General features: G+C 35.0%; 1 protein-coding gene across 1 annotated transcript in view; it reads right to left on the bottom strand.

The window, feature by feature from the left end:
* The window catches only part of NBAS (NBAS subunit of NRZ tethering complex), a 182,627-nt gene that overhangs the window by 111,163 nt on the left and 49,356 nt on the right, over positions 1 to 22,108 (bottom strand). The window contains exons 25-34 of the mRNA XM_065681650.1: positions 21,188 to 21,361; positions 20,108 to 20,241; positions 19,311 to 19,373; positions 18,611 to 18,733; positions 16,920 to 17,022; positions 14,375 to 14,598; positions 11,577 to 11,689; positions 8,577 to 8,690; positions 1,771 to 1,884; positions 711 to 868 (exon numbers count right to left, since the gene is read on the bottom strand). Coding sequence (XP_065537722.1) covers positions 711 to 868; positions 1,771 to 1,884; positions 8,577 to 8,690; positions 11,577 to 11,689; positions 14,375 to 14,598; positions 16,920 to 17,022; positions 18,611 to 18,733; positions 19,311 to 19,373; positions 20,108 to 20,241; positions 21,188 to 21,361 — 1,320 coding nt within the window. The remainder of the gene's footprint in view (positions 1 to 710; positions 869 to 1,770; positions 1,885 to 8,576; positions 8,691 to 11,576; positions 11,690 to 14,374; positions 14,599 to 16,919; positions 17,023 to 18,610; positions 18,734 to 19,310; positions 19,374 to 20,107; positions 20,242 to 21,187; positions 21,362 to 22,108) is intronic.

Consider the following 22,108-nt stretch of genomic DNA (forward strand, 5'->3'; position numbering starts at 1 on the left):
TGTGAACTCTTAGACAACTGAGACAATTAAATAAGTAATAGTATGTAGGCCAAACCACAACTACACTGAACACAAATTTAACATTTTGACAACCTAAATTACTGCACTGCAGTTTCAAATAAAACTTTTGAAAAGGTTTGCTATGACATCTTGCCATAACTTGTACTTAAATGACACAATATATATAATATGATCAGCTGAACACCTAAGATGTGATTAAGAAGTTGGTAAAGATGTCCCATACAAAGCCTGTTGTACTTGTTAAAACCATTACATGGTTGAAATAAGTAAGAAAATAATTGTATATTGGGTAGAAATCTTTAAAATGTAAGAATAAACATTTAATAGACATTTAAGTGGGCATTTAACAAAGCTGCATTACAAGACGTAAACACCTGGAAAATACTGAAAATATTCTTTAACTGTATTTGCAAATAAAATGTTTTCATTGGGCAATAAATTAAGAAATTAAAAGAACTAAAGAGAGAGAATATAACTGCACTTCTACTTGAGAAGCAAACTCATCATATAAAAATACTTTAAAAAATACCTTCTCATTTGTTGAAATATAACAGTGTAAGTATAAAGTAGAACAAACATGCACTTGTTGGGTGTAGGAACTTAAGGGAACAAACTTCAAAATGAGCACAACTCCCCTTTACTTTGGTAAGCACTGAACTTGCATGAAACAAGTTTCAGAAAACACCTACCTGGGTTTGCAATGAACTGCTCACTCCCAACAATGCCTCTATGGCACTCGGGGGACAGTGCGTCAGAGCAAAAGCCATGAGTTCCTGACGCATACCCAAATCATGGTAGCCTTCTGATTGCCCAAGCTGACTGCAAACTTCCCAGCTCTTAGAATAACCTGCAAGGGAACACAAAATGTACTTCTGCAGTTGGTAAGCTTCACAAGTGATAGGAGGATGCAGCATAATTCTTACTGGATGAGATAAAGCAGGGCATGTGGCATTCTTGACAACACTTAACATCCGCTGAGGAAGGAATCATAAAGGCTCCATGAAACAGACGCAACCCGACTTTAGACTGACCAAATAAATGGAAGACTTGTTATTACCATATTGTAGATATCAGTACAATAGGCATATGTAAGCCTACACACCATATTTTTATTTATACTCATTATATTATTTTTGATTGCAGTAAGAAAAGCATGATTTACTTCAGAGCATGATACTGAACACCTTACTGGAGTGGCTGAAAAAAGAAAGTAAAATACATCACTTGATATACTACAAGAACCTCAGTTAATCTCAGATTTTTCCTACTCAATCTCCAGGCAGAAAAAAAGAGCCAAAGAAACAAATCCTATATTCCTTAGTAGCTTGACACATATATGTCACGTACCTTCACTTACACCCTCACATACACAAATTATGTAAATAATTTAGCACAAATGTCATAAGAGTTTTGACAGAAAGACATCTAAAAGACCTGCACATTCCTGCTAGCTGCAGTCACATATTTTTACCTGTTTGAGAGGGATACAGCACAGAAAGAATGAGACATTGTGGTTCCCGGGGGCATAGAAAAGCTCCCTATGGTTACATGTCTAATAGTTCAGTAACTATCTTATTACATACAGTATTTGCTGTATGCATCTCCATTCCATAGAGATGTCAGCTGACTTCCAAACAAAATGTAACTGATTTTTGAATGAAATGGACCACTCTGAAGTCCCACACATCACAGTAAGCCAAGAGGCAGAACTCAGATTTTTACCACCATCACCCCATTTATTCACTTCACCTGCAGCCATGAGCTCCTGGCAATGCATACTAGCTGCTTTGTAGTCCTGGAAACTGAGAGCTTGTTCCACTAAAAGGATTAAAACTTGACCTTTTCTCTCCATCTGATCATCTCCTGTAAGAAAAAAATAAACATTTTTATTAGTTAATTGAAATTAATGATCAACTTAAGCTTGCTATTTTATTTCTTAAGAGAACTATATGGCAAAAAAAAAGTAATAAATAAAATTATCCACTTTTTCCTGAAAGAAACAATAAAAACAGTTTTTAAAAAAACACTGCCATCATAGCTGGTTAAGAAAAAAAAAATACACAGCATGTTATGTCTAGGTTGAAAATAAAAAAGTTTTGAGAACTGAATTTATGTGATGGCCGAGACATAGCTCAAAACTGATATTTAAGGTAAGTGACATATAAAACAAAATCCTGACATTGAAAAAAAATCTTCTGTGACCTGTAATAGAATAATTCTGAATGTTTTGTTTTCTTACAGCTTACAAAGTCACAGTTTAAACTCCCATTTCACAGAGCCAAATTATTTCTGATATGTGGAAGACACAGGTATTTAAAAATCGCTGCCCTCATAAATTGAGTCAGTAGAACTGAAACTACTTTTTCACACCACACACCCACCTCGGTCACCGTATCTTCTTGACAATACATCTTCCTCCCATTACGAGTCTAAAGTAACACTTCACATACTACTGATCTCTTCTGACTAAAGTTCTGAGCAAGAATCTTTGCGCAAAATTATTTTGACCTTAATTTTAATACATCCTCATTTACAGATGAAAATCTAATCAGACAACTAACTCATCTCCTTTTCAAAACCAGTTATAGTCAATAGAAATAACACACCCGTCACACTTTACGAAGCTCTTTCTTTGAACACAAGAGAATGAAAGTTACTTACTTTACTGACACCAACTGGTCCAGTCTTGTGCTCAAACTAGTGTGCATGTCCATGCATTGCATGAGCAGGTGACTAAATATATAAGGAAAAATAATCTCACACTATTCATTTAAATATTGAAAAGAAGGATGGAGAGTAGTTAATAAAAATGAGTGGATGTTTTTCACTGCAAGCTCCCTACTCATTTTTCTCCCCTATTATTAAAAGCAATTTTACTCAGTCACTGCTGTTACAGTCACTTGAAAAGGGCACTGGTTTATGAAACTCTATTACTACAACTTGTGAAATGCAAGTATTTCAGAAGGTTAAACAGATCTGGTTCCAAAAGCCATTTAAAGAGTACATGTACTTTAATTGCATAGCTGTTATTTTTAAACTCTATTTTACAGGTCCATCACCACAGGCAAAGCAAATTTTGTTTTAAAGCTTTCTCAAAAGAAAAGATGCAGCAGTTGCACTAGAATGACATTCAGTGAAGTTACCCTAATTAACTGAACTCAGCCAAGATTCCCCTAATCCCAGCACGTCATGACTCAGCTGGGAGAACAGGTTGGCTCTCCATCATTTTATCTTTTGGCCTCTTGCCTGATATACTGCCAACACACAAATTAATCACATTCAGGGCTCTTCTGTTGCAAAATTTTGCCCTCAGGAACCTAGGAACTTCTCATTCTGGCAAAAGCAATTACAGATGACAAAGAGGTGTTTCTATCTAGACAAGATAAATGTGAACTGTCATTTCTGTAAGGAAGAGATCTGTACTTGCCACTCACCTTCTGATGCCTACTTCACCCTGACAGCTTTACTTCTTAGAGAGATTTGACTATGTAGCAGACAATAATAAAAAGTAAGAGAAATAATCAAACTATTGTCCTTCAGGTTTCAGCTCAGCAAAATAATCACTGCTATTTATTACTACTTAAAGATAAGTGGGATTGGAGGAAAGAGAGAATGAACACTTGAAGCAAGGAAGTTTTCCTCTTAACTATGCTTAAGTGTGCTGACTAGTCCCCTATCCCCAATGTTTTTGCTGATTAGTTTTGATGCAGTAGGATACATCACCACATGTTTTACAACAGCACGAACTAAAATACGAGGATTGCTTTCCTTCCAGTCCATGGCTACACGTGCTCATCACATCTCCACTGTTCACTCATTTAAACTTCCATTACCTTGACACATGCTGTTATGCCACGGAACAACTGTCATCTCTGACATGACTAGTGAATCCCCTGCAACACACAGCCCAACCTTTTCTTCATGTGGCTTTCATTGCTTCAACAGTGCAGTCACTTAAAATGCTATCTACTGCAGTTTTAAGGCACAGTCTTGTTCTTCTATTCAAACATGAAAAAATTCACTGCTTCAGCTCTGTGATGCCTCACTTGAAGGAACTTTTAATAATTAAGTCTTACAAAAATGGGAGTTTTGAATTCTGAATTGTTCCCTTTACCATTTTGACAGACATCCAGGATTTAAAACCAAGAAAGGTTCAATGAGAAGAACTACTAAAATGATGATGTTATTATACTACACGACAATTCTGCATCAAGCCTTAACGTTCATGTCTGTTATCCAGACTGAAACAAATCAAGTTTAGAAACTGGAAAGGATGTCTTTGTCTCCCTTTTATTATCTGTCAAAGTTTGTGTGTGTTCAGCTCCTTTGGACTACTGTCTCCTTATGTAATAAGGAAAACATATTTATATTCAAACACTTACAAAACACAGTAAGATTTAACTCTTTAAAGTTCTTTCTGCATCTTTTTGTTATGACGTTTTGAGACAAGCAGATATAGCATCTTCCTAAGTGACAAGATGAGAGGAAATGGCTTCAAGTCGAACCATGGGAGGTTGACAAAAATTCTACATCAACTGGGTTGTCAAACACTGGAACAGGCTGTGCAGGGAAGGGGCTGAGACACCACCCCTGAAGGTATTTAAAACATGTGCAGATGCAGTACTTAGGGAAACAGTTTAGTGGTGGACATGGCAGTGCTACTGGGTTAATGGTTGGACTCAGTGATCTTAAAGGCTTTTCCCGTCTAAATGAGGCTATGATTTTCTTACAAATTATAAGAGAAAAAATATGGAATCTCAGTAATAATAGAAAATATTTTTTTTAAGAAAGAAAAAAAAAATCATGTTTTCTTAAGAAAGAAAAGAAATATTTCTGAAAGTTTTGATCCAGTGTGGGTCATATAAAGAAAAGGAAAAAATAAGGCTTACTGAAACACTTTGGGTAAGATATATTATATTTGTGAGTCGATGAAACATTATCGTGACTGAAACCATGTCACAGAAAATTAAAAGTCAAATGATATCAAAATTGTATGTGTACTCTAGAAATTCTACGTCACCTACATTTGAGAGATCAGAAACCATCTATATGGTCACTTCTCAATGCATTAAGTAAGAACGTCAGTGTTGAGGGAAGTGGATTTAAAAAAATAACTTGACTTAGGAATGTGAGCCAATCTTAAAATTACTAGAATTAGCTTAGAGATATTAACTAAATTACTACAGAAAGTTCAGAGAAAAGAGAATAACAAACAGAAAACATTTCTAGAGAGTCTGCCTCAAAAAATTCAGAGCAATGCTCATTAGATCTTTTTGATAGACAGTAACGGTACAGAAGATGCTTTTAATTTCAGATAAGCTTTTTTTTTTTACTTTTTTTTGCTCCTCTATTTTGTAAGCGATGTCACAAAGTGAATTCTTTCATACCCTTTTTAACTGAGCGTGCAGATTGCGTGAGAATCATGAGATATACAACAGCTACCACTCCCTGAGCAGCTTCAGATTTTCTGGCTGTCATGCTGAGCACATTATCCCTCACTCACTTTGCCCATATGTGAAATAGAGGTAACACTTGTGTGCTTCCTTTATAGAGGTAGTGACATGAGGTTTAAGTAGAGTTTACTGTCATTAATCAAATACTTTAAAGCAATTAAGAAGCTAGCTGATATATCATTACCTAAGCAATATTTTAGCTATGATAAGTGTGAATGTAAATTCTATTACTCACTTTCAATGCTTCTCTCTAAACAAACTCCTGAAGCTCCTTCAGGATGATCATGTGCGTTCTACCCTTGTATGCACAGCAAATGGATTCTCTTAGAAATGAAACTAAAATATATATGCTCATAGTATTTTAAAGGCTATATAGCATAGCATATATTATATACTTTATATATAGACATGTATAAAATGTATATGTAGCAAGCACATCACAATCACTAATTAGCAGCACTTTATCTAAATCTTCATTAAGCAAGTCCATAGAGTTCAATCCCTAGATTCTTTTTCAGTATTCAGACTCATCCCAATGTATCTCTGTCAAATCATTCCCTTTCATTATAAGCTGTTAGAAATCAAGTTACCCCTATCAAGTAGTTTTAAACCTGCTAATATAGACTACCTGTGCTAAAACTACAAAGAATGTTTTCCTTTTCTAACCAGTTTAAAATAAAAGACTAAAAGAAGTCTTAAATAACTCTTTATCATACTAAAAACTAATTGTAACTCAGTAACTTAAATTATAAATTGACAAATACAGAAATACCATTTCTACCTATTTTGCTTTTAGTTTATGCTTGCTGTTAAATTTGAGAAGACTCTTCATTTACAGACTATGATTAAGCTTATGCCGGCATTCCACTTAAAATCTGTTTTTAAAGGTTTTATTAACCTAGCTATAAAAATCATAAGCAACATTAAATTCAGTGTAAGGTTACCTATTCCACCACTCATTGGAAGTACATACAGCAGTAACTGAAGACTACAAGAGTAAGGCTCTAGTGACTTTCTTTTATTTATTGGTAAAATACTGGATTTGCATGCATGACTTAAAATAGCAATGACAATCATGTTTCCTCTGAATGCTTTTGGATACTCTTCTGGATACTCATCAATTGCATGGAATGACAGGCACAATAAAAAAAAAAAAAAGCCTGCTGCAATAGTGGCATACTGTTTATAGCTTTCAAGTCCAGAAAAACGAAAAGAGATTAAAGAAATACTGATTTTCTTAAAATGAAAGAAACCTGTTTTCCATAGCCCATCTCCTGCAACAAACAAGTTTAGATAAAAATCACAACTATTGCATTCTCATAACTGAATCCATATCTTGCTTATAAATGAATATCCTGCACAGAAAATAGCACTTCAATATAAGCTATATGACTCGTCATCCCTCAGTGATACTGAAATGGTTTTTAATCACAAAAGGCTAGAACCACTTTTTTAAAAAGCAAAAAAAAAAACAAAAGAAAAAAAAAAAACACACACACACAAAAAAACAAAACCCCAAAACAAGCAAACAAAAAACCTAACAAATAAGCTAACCACATACTCCCCAAAAGAAAAAAGTCTGCTTGGTATTTTTGCTTCTCATATAAATGTTATACGAAAATGAAAAGATAACTTTGAAGGTCACCAAGTTATTTGTTTATTTAGCATAAGAGACAAGAAAAGTAAGTGTCAAAGTAGTGTATTCCTTATCAGGATTCATTCTTGAAATATACTTTTACTATTAAAATTCCATACTTGCCACAGGAACAACCATTAGCATTATTCCCAAGGTTAAACATTAAATTCAGAGAGCCCAGCACTCTTAGAATAAATATACAATTTGTAGCACAAGAAGATGTTTCTAACTCATGCACCTGCCTAAAAATTAATCACCTCCCACATTCATCTTCCCATTTTCTCCAGCCACATACACACACAAACAGAAAAAAAAAAATCAGGAGGCCATTTCATGATCTTGCTTTAAGTATCTCTCCTTTCAGTGGTGTCTCAGTAAGTGCCACTATAATTATACACAAGCGTACAGACATTACCAGACCAAAGAGCTCTATATGAATTCCCTAAAGTCCTCCAACTCACACACATTGCCCCTCATATCATGAAGGTAGGAACCAGGAGTTTGCTCCCTGTCCAAAGATACACTCCATTGCACTGTAGATGCCAATCTACAACTAAAGGAACTAGGATAACAGTACCGGACAAAATACTTGGTGTTCTAAGATTCTCAAAATCACTGTGGATTTTGCATTTCCCTTTCTCAAAGAGAATAATTTAGATTCAAAAAGAAGGCAAAACAAAAATCAGCAGCATTAGTCTGAAGAACCCAGAATATTAAGAAGAAAAACTGACAGATTCTAACCTGATGTGGGAGGAAGCACAGAGGAGGGGGAAACAGCAGTACAGAAATGTTAAGAACCAATGCAGGGATAATTTTTTCACAAAAGTCTTGCAAACAAACAAGAAACCCCACAATTTAACAGAGAGAGAAAGGAATTAAGTCAGGTATACATCAGTGACAAAGGCAGAATGCACTAAATTTATATATCATGCTGCATGATGTATTTCTATATTCTATTTTTACATTATAAAAATAAAGCAGTATTGCATTTGCAGTGGCACTGACAAAATAAATGGTTTTCAAAAATCAAAAGAACTGCCAGACACTTTTAGTAGGCTATCTCAAAAATGCAAAAAAAACCCCAACAAAACAAAAAAAACCAAATCCCTAATATCCTTAGGATTCAATCCTTGAAGATGTTCAGCTGCTCAAGCAAATACTCAGCTAATGCACTATTTTTAGTGCATAAAGGAGATACATGAAGCATAGACAAAAGTTTAACAGCTGAAGTTTATGCATTCCATTTGACTTTTTTCCCTCTTGCTTAAGTGACTGCTCTTCCAGGTGACTTTTAATGATGGCAGAAATCACAGAATCATAGAATAATTTGGGTTGCAAGGGACCTTCAAAGGTCATCTAGTTCATGTGATATCCTTGAACACACATTCTAATGATCAACTCAAATGTCCTAAAGCGTAACACAAATGCATGCTGCATTACAATTCATGCTTATTAACACAACTTACCTGCAACCCTTAGCAAATTTGCAAGTCCCAGGAGCTTAGCAGACTGTTTATAATTTGTTGACATCTGAGCAAGACAGTCCTTGATGAGAGTAAGTCGATCGGAACATAAACGCACTGTTGAAAGAAGAACAGGTGTTAGGGACTGTACAAATGATACCTACTGCTGTATTCCTGGCTAAACAATGCAGGCACAGAAAGAGTGTTAGGGAGTACAAGAATGCAAACACAATCTGAAAACTAGCCCAAAGTTAATTGCAAGCAGACCCTCAATTATACCTACGAACCAAAAGTTAAAATAATACTACAATATATCCAGCCCAAACCCCTAACAAGTCAGGCTGGGAAGGAAGGAACTAAAGAAGAAAAGAGAGACTAACCTGAATGAAAACTTCTTTGTTTCAGGTTTTCAGAATCAATGTTTTTACATTTATATGACTAACCATATCTTTTCTACAGGTTTGGTTTTTTTTTTATTATTTTTGCAACAGTCACAGGAAAAGTGCTAAAACAGACACTAACTTTCATTCAGAATGTTGTAAATAACTAATAGTTCATGCTACATTTGATTTTAGGGTGGACAGGATACATCAAAAAGACTGAAAGCAATGTTATATGCAAAATCTTCAGGCTGTTTTAATTCACCAAGAATTAAACAATTACTTTAATTGCATAATCTAATATCATGAACTGATTCCAGTGCTTTTTTTAGCTAGTTAGTGGGTGGCTAACTTCAGGCTGCTGCTTTAAAAAGGTAACGTTTTCATGCAAGTTCTCAGAACACAGAGGATCAGCATGCAGATCTTCCACTTAACACTCAGCAAGACATTAATCTGGAATCGGTTGCCCAGGGAGGTTGTGAGTGCTCCATCCCTAGAGTGTTAAAGGCCAGGTTGGATGAAGCCTTGTGTGGGATGGTTTAGTGTGAGGTGTCCCCGCCCATGGCAGGGGGGTTGGAACTAGATGATCCTGAGGTCCTTTCCAACCTTAACTATTCTATGTTTCTATAGGGGATGAACTCTGTATTAGCAAATTGGCCTTAAAACATGGTATTAGGCCTCCCAAAAAGGGCGAAGAAGCAATAACATAATGCAAATTCCATTAATAAATTCTGTAAAGCAGATTAGATTAAAACTAATTAAGAATAGAGGAGCAGGGAAAGGCTACACACTTACTTTCATACTCAATATTCTATCACACACATATTAGTATACAGCAACAAAATGTTTTCACTCACTGATTGCGTAAACAAGGATTTTTTTTTTTAAATAGCTAACATATCCAAAAGTAATCGGAAGTAGTATGATGGGTCAAACACTTTCAGTAAAGATGGACTTTTCTTCACCTCTTATGTTAATAAGGAGTCTCCAAAACAGATTTTATTAAAATATATTGTAATAATAGTTCACAACTTTAACTGCTGAATTTGATAAAATATAAGGGAATGAAGCTCTACAGAAAACTAAACATAAAAGTGCAAATTTGTCTTCTGCTAAATCTTACTGTTGGAATAACTGATCCTTAATGCTATTTTAATGATATTCTAGCAAAGTAACTGACTGCTTGAAGGCTTTCATTAAAACTTTAAAACAAAATGTTAATCTTACAAGATTAATTCAATTTACATGAAAGATACTGAAGAAAGGATAAGTCAGTATCATTAATGAATTTACAGGTATGATTTCACATATTCTAATTAATCTAGATCAGCTGTATTACACATACCCTTAATGCACAATTATGTTGCCACTTTTTTAAAAAGATATCTTCATGTCCACACCAAAAAGATGAAGAAAATGCACGCACTTTTCTACAGGATGAATAAGCTTACTAAAAATATCTTTGATCTAGGAGTCAACAGTGCAATATTGCAGGTTCTAGAAGCCAGACTTATTCTCAGTTGAGAAATGTTAAGATTTCTGAATATATCATATGAAGCCTCAGCTCACTTTGAAGTAATACTTAGGATTAAAAGAGAAGAAGAGAAAACCAAAGTAAAGTAACAATAGCCACTAAGAACATGCTTTGTTTTCCATAGACCCAGCTGTGCTTTCTATAAATCCCAGTATTTCTCTGAAGAACACCAGAAGTAAAACATGACCATCATCATGTTTCGTTGGTACTCAGGGCTCTTGTCAGCCCTTCCAAGAGCTTTCAGTATCAGGGTTTGTGCAATTTCACACAGCTGCCCACATACCACAGATTCAAGCTTCACTGTGTCCCTGCAGCCCACGGAGGACCCCACAGCAGAGCAGGGGGATGCCCAAAGGAAGCTGTGACGCTGTGTGATGTGTTCCCTCCCTCTACCCCCACCCCCCCCAGCTGAGGAGGGGAGTGATAGAAAGTCTTTGGTGGGCACTTGGCATCCAGCCAGGGTCAACCCGCAACATATAGCTATGAACTCTGTTACTTTGGCACAATCTATAAGCAATAAAATATAATGCAATATATTAACTTTTCCCCTTTTTATCTCATTATCCATAATCATCTTTTATTTTCAACTTCTGTCCAACAACTTTCCATATCACTGGACTGAGAGCTCCAAAACAGATTCAAAGTTTTAAACAAGTCACAGAAGAAACACCTTGCAAAAGTGCACTTCCAGTGTCACTGGGTTTTATATACTTCAAAATCAAACAGCCCAGTGGAGACATGAGAACTGCCTACAAATGAACTACCTCTCTCCCACCCATTATTTTAAAGCTCATCAGCACATGAGCAGGCGCAGATTATTTTGCAAATAAAAGCTGAGCTCAAACTACTTCTGGTGAGGTCAGTTGGAGCTTCAGCTACTCAGTACTCTAAAAAGTCCTGCTGAAACTAAGTCCCAGAACACAGATTCCATATGCAGATATCTTTATAATCTCACACCAACTGAACAATGTTTTTAAACAATCATTTTTTGGTATGTGCATGCAACATTCATACAGCAGTAAACTAGCTGTCACACATACATATGCCTGTGATTCAACTAATCATATGAAGAATAAAAATATGCAGTACCTTGTAGTGGTAACATTTTCACACCAAATTCTTCTAGGTAGCCAAGAGCACGAATGAGATCTAGCTCCTCCTGAATAGCACTTGGACAGTCTACAATAAGTTGTAGACAGCACCTAAATAAGAAAGAAAATCTCATTTTCAAAAAAGCTGTTGAATAAACTTGAACTTCAATTGTGGGGGCTCAATGGGGAGCAGGGAAAGCAGTAGTTTATTGTGCTTAAGAATTGTCAAAAAACTCACTAGCCCTGTAACGCAAACTGTAAGTGTTTGGTACTGCATCTCTGTTATGGCTTGCTAGACATTTTAACAAAATTCTAGTCCTGGACTGACACAGACTTCAACACCTAGTTATGAAAACAACATTGCCTAAACCCTCTTGGATTTAGGCCTGCAATAAATTTAATGAAAGACATTGAAAACATGTAAAACATACATAATCACTTGGAGAATTATTTCTCTTATAATCATTGCATTTTGGTGTTGCCACATACAAGAACATAAAAGCAAAAATCTAAGAATTTAATTGAAAATGAAATGTTAGAGCCATTGTCACATACTCAGTTTCCTCAAGTAGGTTCACAAATGAAAACAAAGCTGGTTAAAAAACCCCAACAAAACAAACCACAGAACTGCTCTGCAGATGAATTAATGAATACAATTACTACCAACGTTTTAAATATTTTTAAATCATGTGTTATGAATATTATATTGACATAATCAGCTTTTAGATTACTATTTAAAATAAAACACCCATTCTGGTACAGCGTGTTCACATGCAGATTTATTAATGCATGTTTTTTAAAAAGTCCACATGCAAAAAAGGCTCAATGATTTCAAAAGGCTTATTCACCATGCACATTAAGTCAGGAAAATATATTATTTGTGCAACTGTCATATGGCTTTTAGCTCTACATGTTTATTAAGAAATAGACGTGTTTACATCAAAATAAAATTGTATGTTAGCTATATTCCCATCTGAATATTTTTAGGAGCACTGACAAACACTTCCGAGTAGAGGTTAAAACAGGAGTGAAAAGAAAAAGAGCTAGCTAAAGAGAAGATAAATACGTTCTGCCTAAAACAACTCAAACAGGAAGGCTAACAGGAGACCTACACAGTGTGATAATCAGTAATGGAAATTGGTTAACATGAAACAACTGATTGAAGAAAAGTCAGAGAAGGAGCAAAACACCTTACTGAACAGAATAAACACACAGTGAACATTTGTAACAAGCATTCAAGCTATCACCTGCGTATTTTGAGGCATCAGTATAAAACCAGAAGATAAATTTGACCCTTATGATAAATTAAAAACAATGACACTTTTATATTTCCAGAGCCTGATAGTGGAAAAGACTCTCAAAAGAAGGCTGGAGAAAAAAAAAAAAAATAAAATAAATAAACCCTAATTTTATGATGACATTAAATCAGGTTTTCGTACTGATTACAGAATAACAGAATCATAGAATAGTTTGGGTTGGAAGCGTTTGGAAGGTTTAACAGTCATCTAATCCAACTGTCCCCTGCAATGAGCAGGGATATTTTCAACCAAAGCAGGCTATGTGCATCTGGGATGGGAGAGAGGAACAAGCTTAAAGAGATTAGGGAGAAGCAAACAACACTTTTACAGTAATTTTCTAGTTAAGTTATGGAGAATATAACTGTTACTCAAGGCAAGCTGCAAAAATGTTCTTCCTTTAATCCCTAATGTAAAATACATGATTTTTCAATCCACAGAACTTCACAGTATTTTATAGACAAAAATGTCTTAATTTGAAAAAGGCTAATTTATTACAAACAGCTTGACTGTATTACTGTAGTCATTACCCAAAATGTTAACATGTATGTACATACCATTATGGGTCAAGATGGATTTGTGCCTTCAGGGAAAAAAAATAACCTTTTTTTTCTGTAATTAGCAGATAAGTATACTCAAGTCTAAGTGAAAGCAGTACTTTATAAAGATGTGTCAACTACAAAGGAAGACACAAGTATTTCTGTTTCATTATGAGATTTTGCTGGGTTGTTTTTTTTTTGTTTGGTTTGTAGTGTTTGCTTGGGGGCAGGGAGGGAGTTTTGTCTTCAGAAAAAAGGAAAAGCCATTTGTATTAACAAAACAGTATCAGTGAAACAACAAATTCTTAGAATAGAAGAAAAAGGCTGGAAATATTAAGACATGCCTCTATTTTAAATATTTAAGATAAGCCAAGGCACCAATCTTCTACATAGGTAATACCCCATTATTTTACCTATCTGCATCTAAATTGTAAAAGAATATACTTCTATATCTAAATCTATACAAGAATGAATACCCACCTCACCCACCCACCACAACCTCCAAGGCTGCTCTGTGCCTGAATTCCTTTCTCAAGAATTATTTGGCTTATTTCTTAATGTAACAAAGAGAGACAGACAGCCTCAAATGAACTCTCAGAATTAGGAAAGACCAAAGTAAGAAAAGAAATTAAACAACCAGCAAAATGCTATTTTTTATCGTTATAGTAACTAGGGCCACAATTCTGGTTCAGTGGTCTAAAGTGGAAAAGGTTCAAATGCCACACATAAAAAGCTTCTTATCCACAAGGACTTACATGTTTCTTCTTCTTTAACCTGAATTCTGTAGCAGATCATTCAAAAAAATCCTACAGAAGCCAAAGATACTGTTTTACATTTACCATGTAATTTTATATGAAGAGAAATAAACCCACGTAAGATTCACCCTTTCTTACAGGGAAAACAAAATCCAAGTTTAAATTAGAAAAGCAATATATATTTACATATAATAATTGTAAATATACCTTGCCAAATCCATACAGCTATCAGTCAAACTTGTTGAAGAATTGAAATATTCTCTGCTGGCAGCCAAAACTAGTTCAACACTTTTTGCATAGCTGACTCGGTACTGTGGCTTCCCTTTTGATGAACTTGGTAGATCCACTGACCAAATACTGCAATGCATCATTTGCCCAGCCAAGTGGATATTGTCTATACTGCTTGAGCATAAAAGACTTTCCGTGAATATCTAAAAGAAAGAACAATAATTCAGTAATCTGCAGCAGCAGCTTCACATAAACTTACTGCATTATACGGAACCAACCCCTTTGAATAAAAAGGTTTTTTGAAATCAAAAGAATATATACAGTCCAAGCAGAAAATGTAATTTCTACAAGGAGAGTATTTCCACTATTTTTTTCAGCAAAGCTGAAATTAACTAGTAGCTGGTTACCTCCACTTCCTGAAGAAAGAAACTTATTAGCTGCCTTTTTACAGTATGACTTCGAGATCAGATATTATTTATATCTACATTCTGAAGTGTTAATAGGATGTAAGAATTTGAAAAGGCAGCTCAGTATTAGCACTCTAAAACCAACTATATATGAGAAGAAATTCTGTATCCCTGAAGAACCTAAAATATTCAGAACTGGGCATGTAAGACATTTTTTAAGTTTCAGTCAAGACGATCTTCAAAGAATGCATACTAATATAATGTTGTATCTGCCACTAAACACCTGTTATTTTCAGGTCAAAGTTTTGCCCACTTTTAGACACTCAAAATTATCTCTATTCCTTTCAAATTTTGTTGGGGTTTTCTTGGTGTAGGATTTTTTGTGCCTTTTTTTTTTTTAATTTATTTTTTAATTCTGTTTTATTTCACCTCAGTCAGTATTGTCCTACTGAAGAACAACATACACATTTAACCACTTCAGGAAATACTGCAGCTGCAACAACATTGACTTTAGTGAAGGTTTTAAATTTCATAACAAATTAAATTGTATCAATGAATCATAGAAAAGCCCAGGCTGGAAGGGACCTCTATATCATCTGGTACAACTTCTTCTGGGAAAGAAGGCATAGACCCAATCACATCTTGAAATTGAAGTACTTTTCCACTAGGAAGAACCTCTCCAAATCACCTCATGTACTGGAAAGGAACAGAGTTGACAGCGCTTATTGAAAAAAAAAAAAATCATATGATTGGATCATTTTCACTGTCACAACATAATAGTCCTCAAGGAGCACTGAAAGATGCAAAGCATGATAGCTGATCCTTCTTCCTTAAAGACCACATACATAAAATTTACCCTTCTCAAAATTTACGGACATAAAGCCCTTCTTCAAGAGAATAGGAACCACTCTGCATACAAGCAGATTTTGAGAACACATCATGCTAAAAAAGATCCCAAAACAAACATCACACGTGACTGCAAATCCCTACCGCCTCATCAATTTCCCAATTTTGAGGTTATCAAAGCATAATTGTGTACAACAGCACTACATTTCGAAGCATTCCTAGACCATTTCTTCAAAACCCTTTGCCGTGGGTTGGTTTTGGGTTTGTTTAATCACGTAGTACAGAGGTTAGAAAACAATTCAATATTACTAAAAAAAATAAGATCAGAGCAAAGCAAATGTTATTATTTTGAGTGCTCTATTAAGTTTTTTAAATGCACTTAAAAAAATACACCAAGTACACTAACCCATAGCCTATCACAAAACCATGAACCCTAAATAAACTGCAGTTCTCTTTGAGCAACTTCAAATTGTACAGCTACAGAGAGTGACTCTGTTTATGTGTAGGTTGGATAGCATTACTTTTTCCCCTTAGATTTTTTCTAATTTGCCCTCAGAACTTCTGCCAAGAGCTAATCAGAGTGGTAGCCATAAACAATTAAATTTGCAAACTGTAATAAAACACTCTTAAACTTCTGACTATTTAAACACTGTAGTGGATATGGCACTGTTTCTATAATAAACTGGAGTACATTTATGTGAAAATGTAGATAAACAATCCATGTCACAGCAAGCGATACATCTAGATCAGTTTAATAGCTGTCCTTCGCAAGTATTAATGACATAGGTTTGGGGTTTATACACATGCAGGATATTTTTTTTCCTTCAATGAAATTAGATATCTCACTTTGTTTTATTTCAGCTACAAGCAGTAGAGTCCATTAATCCTGTAACGACCTTGGCTAACATTACCAAACTAGAACTTCGTGTTTAAGAACTACTCAACTTGATCACATTTAGCTAAAAATTTATTTTCTTTATTTTTAAGTGTTTATTACTAAATGCATGTACATAGTATTATGAAGTCTCAAGAAGTTGACTCAATTTTTAAAAAGATGAATTGTAGTAAAAGATACAGAGGATATCTATCAGAGGGGCTTTTGATGAAATGAGTTAACACTGAAGTTTCTGAGTTGAATGAAAGTATCTTAAAAGAGTAGAAAAACAAGCAACAGAACACATGAAAACATATTTACATTTGTGAGCAACAATATGAAGTGAGAATGTGTACCTTACTTGGGACATAAATTGGTAAGAAAACATAAAACTCACCTCATAACAAGAATCTGAATGTAAGCATGTATACACTTTCTGCTGCATGTCTAACATGTCCTGGAGCAATTCCTTCCAGTGTGTCTCACTGACAGATGGTTGCCTGCAAGCAAAAAATTAAATATTCTCTTCCACAATGAATTTAAAGAAAAGCAGTAGAGAACACTACAGTTCCATTACAAAAATTACAAGTTTTCCCAAATGCTACTTCAATCTTTAATTGGACTTTTAACCAAAAGTGACTTAAAGACAGAATGCTTTTAATAAAAATTAATGTTAAAACAGTGTCTGTGGGATAACATTATTTGATGACAGAAACGCAGTACCCAAAGTGCTTTTTCCGATTGGTTTTTGTGGAACAAGACAGCGATTTAAGCACTCTTTCTCAAGATCCCCTAAGTAGGTTTTGATAATTTCCAGTAATACCTCAGAAAGTTGTAAGTGCTATCTTCCTGCTGATCCAAGAACAGCTGGGTAAAACCAAATTTGTAACAGCAACTGAGAATCATTAAAGTACTGTTCATCGTACGAAATCCAATCACAGGAGAATGTTTATTATGCTCTTTAAATTAGGAAGGTATTCAGATTCTTGACCCTCTGGATCCATGGATCTCTGTTTACCCACAAAGCTTTCTATACAACTTAATGTACTCTATAAAAATTTTTACAAGTAAAAACACAAGGGAACTTTTTTGACATTATCTTGAACCTTTCAGGTTTAAGAAACAGACTTTTTTTAAGCTACAAAAGCTAGCCCAGCTAAGTGATTTTCTCATGTGGCATTAGCTTTCATTTCAGCAAAAATCATTTCTCTATAAAAAGTGAAAAAACATTTTTCTTACAGAGGCACGGACTTGACCTTTAAAAAAAAAAAAAAACCCCAAAAAAAAAAAACCCAAACAGAAAAACCACCACCAAAACCACAAAAAACCTAAATCTTTTTAGAAGTCTTAAAAAGCTTTTGGCATATCCAAGATAAGCACTACTCAACCACCACTGACAAAATGTTGTGCATGCTTACTTTATATAAAAAACAGAAAAAAAAAACAAACCACCACACACAGTGATGGCTGGTTTTCCCAGGGTTCAATCTTTGTACCTGCTTATGCCAAGAACCGGGTAACAATTCATCTACAGTTGGAAGGCAAGTTAAATGAAATAGTTGTTAAACAGAAAAATTGAAAAATTATACTGGAAATATAAGTGGTAGAATCAATAAATTATCCTATTACAATAGCTCCTGAGAAAACACACACACAGAAATGCAAAAATAAGCATTATTTTACAAATCCTACACTCTCAATAAAATTAAACAGGTCTTTAAAGGACCTCATTTCATAGTATCATAGAATATATTAGGTTGGAAGGGACTTTCAAAGGTCATCTATCTTAACTGTTACTGTTCATCATCTTGCAGTATTTTGTGGCCAATATGCATTTTAGGCTTTTTTACTTGAACACAAACTTACTAAAACAGGTTTGAAGCAAGACAGAGATATTTGGACATGGTGAATGCAGCCAAAACACTAATCAAGTTAATCATCAGTTCAAACAAATGTGTTTTATGTACACCATGTTCAGTTTGAACATCATAGTTCCCTACTGCAACAGGCAGGTATACCCTCTGAGGTTAAGTACTGTTACCTTACTGCTCTTTCCCCCTAAACTCCCATTCCCCTTTGAATACTAACTTGCGACCTGTGTGCCTTGTCAGCCTAATCATCAGCTTCCGTGCCTCCTCCGTGCTGTTCTTTGTGTCTTTCACAAAGGAAACAGGTTTCTGAAGTCCATGTTTCTCCAACAGCTCTGACACGCTGTAAATGAACAGTCAACCTTTTTGAATCCTGCACAGTTGTACAACTACCATCGCAGCAGCTGTCTTAAAGATGTTTCAGACAATGTACTGCAAATGCAAACAGTCTGTGTAAAGTCTGTAATAGTATAGATTAGCCAGAGTAACATAATTTACTAAAAAAAAAAAAAAAAAAAAAAAAAATTAAATAGTATAGAGTAAATGTGTATCCCCAATAACCTGATGACGTATCCTCACAGCTTTTAGTTTTTGATCACTCAAAGCATTACAGAGTATCAAGATCAAAACAAATTCCCTGGGCAACCTTCTTCTCCCTAACAAATAACCAAAAAGACACAAACAAAACACAAAACCCCTCACTTTTATTCTAAGAAAAATGTTTGTGCAGTTTTATAATATTCAGATAGCTAAAACCATCCAAAATTTCTAAGTTCTGAACACAAAAACTTACAGATTATCTTGTTGAGAGCACTAAAAACATGATAAATATTCTTGCTGCTTTCCTGTCATAAAAAAGTTCTTCAGTATGCTGGTGACTTCTGTAACAATATACTATTTATTTTAGCAAAATTAAATACCTAAGAATTCGCTCCAGTTCATCTACATCATCATGAAGAGTGTTAGTTTTATCTGTTTCAGGCCTGCAAAGATATTGTACAATTAATATTTTTTAATATTTATATCCATACTTCTTGTCATTTCTTCATGCAATTCATATTACATAAAGATAAGCTGTTTGAAACATTCCTTTATGAAAATCAAATACATGTTTGCTTGAAAACATTAAAACTGTTTGCTTCCTATTTTAAGTACAGCTAAAATTGAGAAGGTCCCCCAGTGCCCAAACCCACAGCTTTTCCTTCTTCCTCACTTTTCTCAGGTTCTCTCCTTCCTATGTGTAAAAGGTACCAGGAGAATAGTTAACATCTCCTCCTCATGCTTTCACTTTCTCAAGAGTTACTCGCCCTTCATATAGATTTTCTATACAGAGACATCTCTCACAGGGCCATGTTGCTGCTTATAAACCAACTGCAAGACGACAGTAACTGTAACAGGACCAACAAGACCAGTAACACAGCACTAACACTTGGTTGCAACTCACCAGGCAATAAAAGTCTCAGAAACTAATACAAAAGCCCTGGTCTAGGCTGCTATTTTAAACCATGCAATCATGCTTTGTTTCATTATCTGGTAGAGCACATACACAGCACAATCATACATATATACAGATGACCACAGCAACTCAGAGAGGAACAGAATATTCCGTCAACATTATCTACTCTTTAGTGATTTTTAAATAATTTTTAAAGCATTCACGCACAACCATATTTAGCGTATTCAAAATATTTAGAAATAACAGGCTGAAAATCTTTACCCATATCCTCTTTGTGGAAGGCATTCCAAAATATCGTAACAGAGAGCGAGCTGGTCATCTCGTTCACTACTATAAATACATTCCAATGCTGTAATCATAAGCTGGTCTTGATCAGGGATAATTTTTTGCTGACACTAACAGGAAAAGGAAGCATATTATTTTTAGTTTTCTGTTTCTATTTCAACAGTTTATTCTGAACTTAAAAAGATGTGAACTCCAAGTGAATAAATTGTCTCTAGTTGTAATTAGAATCTTTCTTGCTAATCCTTAGTGAAGTATCTGTTGAAGGTACAACCTGAAACATAACTCAGGTAGTTTTCGACTTTGCAGACACTGAAAGGACAGTGGTACATCATTACGCACATTTTGAATTTGAGAAGTGCAGAGGGTGCAGGACAGGAGAAGGTAACTGTTGCAAACACTTGTCAGATTTATTTACTGTGTACAACAGTATCAATATATGTAAAATAACTATCGCTTTTTGTTTCACTGGTTGATTTCTGTCCATACACTTAGAATATACTTAGATAGTATGCAAAACTGTGCTTATGTGTCCTGGAATAATTATTTAAACTGCAGAAGCAGCATGAAACACTCAACCTTTACTCACTGAACTCCTGGCCCCATCCTAGTGGCCCTCATTTTATTCTTTACATTTGCTGGGGAAAGGAGAGGGAGGGAGTAATTTTAAATCCACTGCTAGTAAAATTCCTTAGGAAAAAAGTGAGATCATGAAACTTTCAGATCCATTTTTTAAAAAGCAAGTATGCCAAGAATTTACTTTAAACATATTACCAGAAAATTATCTCAGAGAAGAATCTTTACAATAATTTCTGTTTTACTAGTTCCAGATCACAATTACATTAGTTTGACAATCTCATCATTTAGCTGCATTGTAACTTATGCTGCAACACTTTTTAATTAATGCTTTCTAAAACATAACAAATCCTGGGCCCAAGAGAAGGGAAAGATCAGAGAAAAATCCCATTTAGAAGATGAGCCAACCCTATTTATGAATTCACCTCTCCAGGACAAGAATTTCTAAAGAAACCAGTAGAATCATGAGAGCTCTATACTTACAGCAGGTTTTGAATTCTGAAATATCTTCAGAGGTAGAGTCAGGTCTTCCTTTGCTAATGTTACTAAATATTCTTTAAAAAGTGAATTTGCAAGACCAGGGGACTGATTTTCACAACGGTGGAGAAAAGGGATCATCCACTGATAAACATTCTTCACATATTTTTCCTCAGAAGACTGGAAAGCACAATGTGTTACAGAGAGAAGAAAAAAAAAAAAAGAGCAAGTTCAGCTTCATTGTCCAAAACAAACAACAAAAAACAAACAGAACATATTTTCATCAATATAATTGAAACAGGATCTTCACCTGTCACAAACAACAGCTGAAGCCTGACATTTACCACTGCTGCACGCATCACAACATCATGAAGCACTGAAACAATCAGTCACGTTTCTGCTACCCAATGGCTTGGGGAAACTGAGCAGTAAAGTAAGGAGTAAAGCTCACTACATGAACAAAGCCTAGCTGTCTTCCTCCTGTAGAATTAGTCAAAGATAGGCTTGCATTCACATCAGAGTATCATTACTTGCAGCAGGCCAGAATGGAAGACCTAAAACAACTGATAAGTGGTTACATACATCCTAGCATAATTTAGAAACTTGAGTATTCTCCTCTGGTGCTTACTCATTCGTCCAACTGAATTTCAGACCTCTGATCAATCTCTGGCTATTTTTCAGATTTTCCAAGAGGTGGTTTTCTATTCTGAACTGCCATGCACAGGCTGAACACAAAGACGAAGAAAACCACACATATGCTACAGAGGCAAATAATAAGATTTCTGCCAATATTTAAAGACACAAAAAAACATCCAAGACAAGCATTCAATGTTGTTGTACCAGCAGCATCATCAACAGTTACACTGAAGAAACTTTAGAAAGGGTCAATGAAAACGCAATGCACAACTTTCAAAAGACTAGATTTGT

This window comes from Lathamus discolor, chromosome 5 (assembly GCF_037157495.1).
Source record: "Lathamus discolor isolate bLatDis1 chromosome 5, bLatDis1.hap1, whole genome shotgun sequence".
NCBI classification, from domain to species: Eukaryota; Metazoa; Chordata; class Aves; order Psittaciformes; family Psittacidae; genus Lathamus; species Lathamus discolor.